The sequence below is a fragment of the Neovison vison genome, chromosome 4, assembly GCF_020171115.1.
Source record: "Neovison vison isolate M4711 chromosome 4, ASM_NN_V1, whole genome shotgun sequence".
In the NCBI taxonomy this organism is placed as follows: domain Eukaryota; kingdom Metazoa; phylum Chordata; class Mammalia; order Carnivora; family Mustelidae; genus Neogale; species Neogale vison.
The window spans coordinates 167961030-167969841 of NC_058094.1; the positions used below are offsets into that span (position 1 = coordinate 167961030).

The window sequence follows — 8812 nt, forward strand, 5'->3', positions numbered from 1 at the left end:
TCAATTGGACCGAGATCCAACTACAATCCCTGATAACCTTGAAAATCTTCAGCAGACTATGCCAGAGTAAAAATCATTAATAACAGAACACTTGGACATCAGTCAGTAGCAGAAACCCAAAGGTTTCCACTTTGCCTATGCCAACGACACCTGAATACTCATCCCAATCTTTGCATAATTTAGCTTCAGCTTCAGCTGTTAAATACACTCTAGTGAAGTTACCAATGTCCTATATAAAAAAAATGAAGTGTTTTGAGCAGCTTAAAGTCTTACTTTCAAATTATACAAATAGATGGAAATTCAAGAAATTCCTTAAATTCTAAGTTTATTCCTATACCCCACCTAGGAAGTTCAGAGCAGATTTTCAACATTAAATAGTGACACGCATCAAGTTTCAGGTATTTATTATTCAGTGAAAACCCCAACACAATACACCAACATGATTTCGTGCATTTAGAAGGGAAATATTTCCTGGATAAGTGGTAAATTGTGCGGATGGCTTCTGGAAGACCTTCATTTTAAGCAGCTTTATAGTGAAACATTTCATTTAAAAGTCTGGACCTTCTTTCTTCAGTTTGCTGTAATCTACATTCACGGAGTAGAACTTGGAAAAGAAAAAAGATATTTTAGATAATCTATCAAATACACATAGATGATAAAGAAGTTTTAAAATTATTTTTATTCAGCTTTCTATAGTAACAATTACAGACATAGATTTTTTTTTTCAGACATAGATTTTTATCACTTATATTTAACAATATAAAAATCATCCAAGGACTAGAATCTAAAATTCTAGTCCTTTAATAATGATTTTGGTAAGGTAAAAATATTCAATCTACCTCAGAAGAACAGTGTTAGTATGTTCCCTCAATTTCCTAAACCAGATTGCATCAATATCAAACTGACATCTGACTACCTCCGGTACGGAAGTTTTTAAATACCGTAATTTTGCTTCTAAGTAATTTTGTATTTAAATCATAATTCGTGTTTGGAAACCTGTAATTTCTAAAAAATTCCAACTAAAATTAATTTTAGAAATCTAGGACTGTTTTAGGAAAAATATATATATAAATTAGGATTTATATATTAAGTCCAAGGCAATAATCTTGGGTTTATATATTCTTAAGCCAAGGAACACTGAAGAGGTTGTGGTATAGTTACTTAAGACTATATTGTTTTAACTCCAAAAGAACTAAAACTGCAGAATCATCATTTTCTTCAGGGTTTTTAAGAGGCTCATAAATCTGTTATCTATTATTTCTTCAAATCCTTTTCTCTATTTTTCCAAACATACCCTAACTTCTTTATCTCTAACTGAAAAATTCTTATTTTAATTAAGTTTAAAGAAAGAAAAATTCCCAGGTTGTAAAGCTTTGCCTTGAGATATACACAAAATTGCACAGACAGAGAAGTATCTTTGTCTGACATTGTTCTTATGAAGCAACTGAATCTAGATAAGGAGATTTTTTCAAAAGAAACTAAAGTGTGTTACCTTAACATGTTAACAAAATTAGGTGCATTTGTAAAAGAACTACAGGCTACATATTAAGAAAAAGAAACACTGACTGGATTCTTCTAATGGATGCCAGACATTGTGGGCACAATGCTTTAAGTTTATCTTACTCATTCTTACTTTATAAAAGAGGCAATTGAAGATCAAGTTGTAAGACTCCCCAAATACTGAACAAGAAGCAGGATCAAGATCTTACACTCATGCGGAGTGAAAAGATCATAGTATCTTTGCCAATTTTCTCAAAACTAAGGAGGCTTCTGATGTATTTGCTTCTATTCGGTTCCATGTACCAGCATCAAAATTCTCTGTTGAAGTAATGAAGTAATTTTCAATCTGTTTTATTTTTCAGCTTCCATGTTCCCATTCTTTTTCTCAATTTAACGGTGGCTACCTGGAAGGTCTCTGGAACAACAGTTGGGAAGCCACATCTATTTTGATCGAGGCTTTGGGACATTTTATTCAGTTGAGTACTGCTGGGCCTATAATGCTTAATTTTAGTCCTCTCATTGCTCTTAACTTTGGCTAGACTTCAAAGTGACAAATAATCCCCAAAACTTAGTGGTTTACATCAACAAAGGTTTGTTTTTCACTCACATTACATGCCATTTGTAAGCTGACTGCTCCATGTCCTCTTCAGTGAAATTCTGGGTTGAATGAGTAACCCCGAAGGGACCATTTTGCTCTCAGGACAGATGAAATAGAACAATGGGGGAAGCATACACTGGTTCAGAAGTGGCAGATATCATTTCCCCTCACTTAGGATTTTCCAGAGTAAGTGATGTGGCCAAAAACCTAAATGCCAACTATCTTAGGTGAGGGTAGTGAACGATAAAAATAATCTAGTCCACATCACTGTCCAGGTTTAGAAGTAGTAGCAGGCTTCATTCTTAAGGTTCACGAAGTTTCCAGATATGGTTCCCTTTTATTTTGGCTTACAAATTACCCAATTCTTCTGCAAATTCATCTCTTGGCAAAAACAGCCAATAATAGTCCACTAACATACTGTTTTCCAAAATCTTTTCCTATAAAAAGCTCTTCAGGCACATGGTCCACCTTCCAAGTTACAGCAGGTGATATTTTATAACATATATAAGATGATTATCTTTCCAATCTCTAAATCCATGTCATAGCTATTCATCCCATTCATACCATACAAATTAGATTTTTGTTGCAGGAACATTCCATTTTCAAATCACATGTCCTTATACTGGCATGTGTTATCATAGTGCCAGGGCATTGGTAATTGCCTTCATTATCAGAATCATCTAGGAAGCTTTTTGAACTACACCTATGCAGAGACTCCAATACACAATTTGGTGGAAGGATCAAAGGCTGGTTTGTTTGTTTTATTTTCCCTTTTCTTTTTTAAAGTTTTCTGGGTGTGAAATCCTTTTCTCTAGAATGTACTTATTCAAACAATCTTATAAAAAAGAGGAAAACTAAATCAGGATGCCCATTTACCATTTTTTCAAGTTAAAATGTAATATATAGGTTAAGTAGTTCATTTCATATTTGCCAGCACATTCCTATTTGTTTCTTGCAGGGAGATCCATTTAGAGATCTGAGAGCCCCATTATGATCAGACAATTGAGTGGAAAGCCTGGCATCAGCAAAAGGCAATAATTATCTTAAAAGTTACTCTTAATAATAACAGAAGCCACCTCCATAAGATGCAGATGTGCTAAAGGGTCCTGGACACACATTGGTTAGAGCACACCTTCTTGAGAGTGCTTAAGCTATTTCTCTTTTGATGAAGTAGCTTTGTATACTGGAAAGTGCACATGGTGAGTTACACACTTTAAATAGGTAAACTGTACATAATGTAAATTACACCCTAATAAAGCTGCTCTGGTTTTAACATTTCTAGAGTTTCTTTGTATGCAAAATTTTTACACATAAGGAGGGTTATGTTTGGGGAATTAACAACTGCTCTCAGGTTTATAACATGGATGGGCTTTAAAGCTGTCTACTTGTGCTCTCTCTCTCTGATAAATAAATAAAAATCTTAAAAAAACACATTATGCTAAGTAAGATATATCACATGGAGAAGACAAATACTGCATGATATCCCTTATATGTGAAATCTAAAAAAGCTGACTTTGTAAGAGAAGCAGAATGGTGGTTACCAGGGGCGGGTGGGGGAATTAGGAAGATGTCTAAGAGTACAAACTTGCAAATAGTAAATAAATAAATCCTGGAGATCTAATACACAACACAGGAATTATAGTCAACAATACTATGTTGTAAACTTCAAAGCTGCTAGGACTCTGGGTCTTAACCTGTTCTCAACACACACAAAAGAATACTAAATACGTGACACATAAAAGTGTTAGGTAATGCTATAGTATTACTATAGTAATCATACTGCAATACATAATTTATCAAACCAACACTTTATATACTTCCCACTTAACATAATTTTATATGCCGGGACGCCTGGGTGGCTCAGTTGGTTAAGCAGCTGCCTTCGGCTCAGGTCATGATCCCAGCGTCCTGGGATCGAGTCCCGCATCGGGCTCCTTGCTTGGCAGGGAGCCTGCTTCTCCCTCTGCCTTTGCCTGCCATTCTGTCTCCTTGTGCTTGCTCTCTCTCCCCCTCTCTCTAATAAATAAATAAAATCTTAAAAAAAAAAAAAAAAAACATAATTTTATATGCCAACTGTACCTCAATAAAATAAGAAAGTGGTCTCAGTCCATAAACTCATTCTGTTAAAGACTAGTTCCATACACCACTTTACAGATAAACGTTACAATTAAAATTTAAATTTAAAAAAATTAATTAGAAGGTTCAATGTAAAATTCAAGTTTCAACTGAATTTCATTTCTTCCTAATTACCTTCCTAATTACCCTCACCTGAAATATTTCAACCACACCAAGAAGAGCCAACCAATCCACTGATATCGTACTATTCAAAGTGTGGTCCATGGACCAGCAGCATCCGCATCACCCAAAACCTTGTTAGAAATGTAAATTCTTAGTCTCCACAACAGACCAACTAAATTAGAATCTCTAAGAATGGACCTAAACAATGTGTTTTAACCACCTGTCTAGGTGAGGCCTATGTACACTGAAGTTTGAAAACCACTGCAACAGATCATTTAAGATCTAAGAAAATGGTATATGATAGTTATACCACCTCTCCTTTTTTTTTACTTAGTCAAATCATGAAAACATTATCTTACCTTCACATCCAGATCTAAAGTCTGTGAATAAAATTCTTAGAAAAAAATATTCACTAGGGAAATATGCCATTTTAATTTCACAGAATATAGCTGTTCCTCCAAAGTTCATTATAATGGAATTTTACATGCATATCTAATTCAAAAGAAACCCTACTACATGAGTATTAAAATATGCTTTCTTTAAAAACAAACAAACAAACAAACAAAAACAACGCTTTCTAGCAATTCTAAAACAATTTTGTAGCTTACCTTATACTGATCATTGGGACCCAGTTTGTTCCAGGGTTCTGGGTTATTCTTCCTATCCCAACTAAAAGGAACAAACATTGTAACTGTTAAAGTAATAAAACTATTTAAAATAGTTTTGTACTTCCTAAGAAGATAGTATTTGAATAGATCTCATTTTCTATGAGATTAAGTATGGTGGTGTTTTCATTAGAGTTGAAGCAGAGGCTCTGTAATTAGTAATTCCATGTAATTCATTATAAAAAAGGGTAGAGCATTACTGGGTTATTTACCCCAAAGATACAGATGCAGTGAAAGGAAAGGGCACCTGCACTCCAATGTTCATAGCAGCAATGTCCACAATAGCCAAACTGTGAAAGGAGCTGAGAAGTCCTCCAACAGATGAATCAATAAAGATGTGGTTCATAAATACAATGGAATATTACTCATCTAATGCAAAGGACGAATATCTACCATTTGCATCAACATGGATGGAACTGGAGGGAATTATGCTAAGTGAAATAAGTCAATCAGAGAAAGACAATCATCATACAGTTTCATTCATATATGGAATGTATGAAATAGCAGAGGACCATAGGGGAAGGGAGGGAAAAATGAATGGGAAGAAATCAGAGGGAGACAAACTACAGAGAGACTCCAGACTCCAAGAAACAAACTGAGGGTTGTGGAAAGGGAGGTGGGTGGGGGGATGGGGTAACGGGGTGATGGACATTAAGGAAGGGCACAGGATGTTATGAGCACTGGGTGTTATAAGCAACTAACGAGTCACTGAACACTACACCAAAAACTAATGATGTAGTGTGTGTTGACTAACTGAATTTAAATGAAAGAATGAACGAATGAACATAGGGCCGCCTCTGGGACAGTGTATTTTTCCCTATCCCTGTCACATGGACTTTTAACTTGGCTTTTGCTGAAGAAGTCATATACAGAAAAGTGTACAGAATAACAATAAATCGTTTTTTGTTGCCTGTTGTTCTCTAACTTCAAAAAGAAGCATTCCTGTGACACCTGGGTGACTCAGTCGGTTAAGTGCCTTCAGCTCAGGTCAGGAGCCCAGTGTTCTGGGACTGAGTCCCCACACAGGGCGCCTTGCTCAGCAGGGAGCCTGCTTCTTCCTCTGCCTGCCACTCCCCATGCTTGTGCACTCACACACACCCTTGTCTCTCGGACACGTAAGTAAATAAAACCTTTAAAAAAGGGGGCATTCCTTATTGAAGAAAAGCAGGCAAAAGCCATTTACATGTATCAGCAACTCTGATTAAGTATTTTATAAAAAGTTATCTCAATTCTCACAAGATTCTAAATAGATATTAGCAGTTCTACTCTACCAAAGAGGAAAATAAGACTCAGAAATCTAGACAATTTTATGAACCAAGAAAAGTAAATGACAAGAGCAGAACCAGGATCTGAACTTCCTATATATGATTACAAAACTTAGGCTCTTTCTTTTTGATGCTGCCTTCCTTAAGACTGTGGCTCCCAAACCAGCTTTAGACCATCAAAGTTATAAAGACTCTAAAGTACTTACCTGACATCTGGATTGAACAATGCCAGACGCAAGACATATAGTGCTGCTCCTGTACCTCCTGCCCCAATAAATACGAAGAGGGGGATCAACTGGAATCAAACAGAAAATAGACAAGAATTAGCAGCCACCTTCAAATACCTAGGTACTGAAAAAAAGAAAGGCTACGGTAGTTCCTACACGCTAATTCTGAAGTCTCAAATTGCTATTTTTCGGTCTTGTTTTAAAATCTGAATAAATGCAGCCCTTACATTGAGGTAAGATTTCTTCTAACTTGTGTTCAAAAGAAATGGAATTTCCAAAAGATGTGAAGACGAATTCGGTTTAATGCAGAAGAACTTCTATTCAAATTTTTAAATTTCCAGGAAAATATATCAAGTCTTCTTCACCTCTCTAATATTTATACATTATTCTCATTAAATTTCCCAGCTTCCTTTTTCTCGAGGCTTGTAAAACAACTTCTTGCCCTGTCTTATAAGTGTCATGAAAAACATAAATTCGGTGAAATTGAGAGTCTGAATGAGCAAACAAAAGCACGCCCATTACAAACATACGTTACATGCATAAATCTCTGAAAACCCGTTGCTACCAATGCTTAATGAGTAGTTACGCAATGGGTTTAAGGTAAAGACTGCGTAATGGGAGTTTTAGGACAACACGTTGATGTGCTGGGGAGAAAACCGACAAGCAAAAGAACTTAACTGCGAGTCACCTCTGCGCTACCGAAGTCTCCCAAAATCTCAAAACGAACACAAACTGAGGATTCCAAGATTATAGACCTTTGTAACTGCCACAAGGCCTGGTGGTGCAATGCAGTGAGCATTAGATCTCTGAGATGACATAACAAACACGAAACCTGACCTGCTGGTCTCCAACCCACACAGCGCACAACTAACCCTAGGTCCGACCAACCTACAAGACGGTGCAACCACCAGACTGCTCCAACCTTCACCAGTTTATTTTCCTCGAAGGTATCTCTCACCTTCCGCCTGCCAGCCTAAACCCCTCAGTGCAAGGCGTAGTCAAAGCTCAAGGGTCTGAGGCAACTAGGAGGACAGCTAAAGTGAGGCAAGGTCCACCCCGAGCAACAGTTAACGACTATGAAGGAGGAACCTCCAGGGAGCTGAGGAAGCCGCAGCCGGATACAGGACTGACTAGGAAGACACTGCTAAAAGAGACACGAACTTACGCTCGGATGCTTCTTGGCCTGACCGATGATCTGGCGTAACATGGTTGCGGCAGAGGCCTCCTGACCAGGAAAGGGAAAAACCAAGCGCGGCAGGCCCGGGACTAATTAATACCTACACCGAGGATGAACGGACGTCCAAAGTCACCCAGAACCTCCTACCTGAAGGACCCCTGGCTCGGAGGGCAGTCTGCGGCAGGAGGGCCCGGATGCGGCTGTCTGTAATAGTGCCTGCCTTGATCCTGTAACTTATGCGTCCGCTCTACCCTGGCCAGACCCTTAGCGTTCCAGTCCCAAGTGAAACATTCTCATTCCTGTCATATATATGCTTCTGACTGCTAAATTTTTGCACTGAAACTGGAATTCTTTGATTGACTAGACAGGCACTTTCTCGGGAAGACACACACTGAGAAATGGGGTGGGTGGGGTCTTCTTGGGAGGTGCCTGCGAGCCTGTCCGCGCGCGCTGAGGCGCAGAGGGCGCGCGTGCTAGGCGCGCGCCTGTCGGCCCCGACAGTCACTGAGGGAGTTAGGCGGCGCCTGCGGCTGCTCAGCGTCCGGCGCGGGGAGAGTAGGTCGAGCCTCTTGCTGCTAAGGTCAGCGACTGTGGTTTAAGAAGACTGCAGCTGCTTCCTGTCTTAAACTGTCGCTTACGGGCAGAAGTTAAAAACTAGTAAATGACTTGAAGATGGTAGTAGCCCTCTCAAATGTAATCTCTAAATTCCCTCAGGTCCTGACTCTGGATTTAATGTTCAGTGCCTTACCATTATACTCTGTCCCGGGATTCGAAATTGCGTTCTTTTTTTTTTTTTTTTTTTTTAAGATTTTATTTATTTATTTGTCAGAGAGAGAGGGAGAGAGAGCGAGCACAGGCAGACAGAGAGGCAGGCAGAGGCAGAGGGAGAAGCAGGCTCCCCGCCGAGCAAGGAGCCCGGTGCGGGACTTGATCCCAGGACGCCGGGATCATGACCTAGCTGCTTAACTAACTGAGCCACCCAGGAGTCCCCAAAATTGCGTTCTTAAAATGTGTTTTGAGTGCTCCTGTTCCTACACATACCTTCCAATACTCTAACACAATTTTCATTTATCTTTTGTTCTTCTTATTATCTTTTTTATCTGAAAGTTGTCACTTGGGACAGGCAGACTTCAGGGGTCTCA

General features: G+C 38.6%; 1 protein-coding gene across 1 annotated transcript; it reads right to left on the reverse strand.

The window, feature by feature from the left end:
- Positions 1–387: 387 nt before the first annotated feature.
- NDUFA4 (NDUFA4 mitochondrial complex associated) lies at positions 388–7834 on the reverse strand. The gene is made up of 4 exons (XM_044246112.1): positions 7659–7834; positions 6473–6561; positions 4945–5005; positions 388–604 (listed from the first exon to the last, which is right to left on the reverse strand). The coding sequence occupies exons 1-4, from the start codon at positions 7698–7700 to the stop codon at positions 548–550; spliced, it is 249 nt and encodes an 82-aa protein (XP_044102047.1). The 5' UTR covers positions 7701–7834; the 3' UTR covers positions 388–547.
- Between the last annotated feature and the right edge of the window lie 978 nt (positions 7835–8812).

Bases quoted from the DNA above. Each gene is read 5' to 3' on its own strand.
- NDUFA4 (XM_044246112.1), bottom strand. From the start codon at position 7,700: ATGTTACGCCAGATCATCGGTCAGGCCAAGAAGCATCCGAGC. The intron at 5,006-6,472 runs GTAAGTACTTTA...TGTTCCTTTTAG, and splicing joins TTGTTCAATCCAGATGTCAG to TTGGGATAGGAAGAATAACC. The intron at 605-4,944 runs GTAAGCTACAAA...TTCTTTTCCAAG, and splicing joins GTCCCAATGATCAGTATAAG to TTCTACTCCGTGAATGTAGA.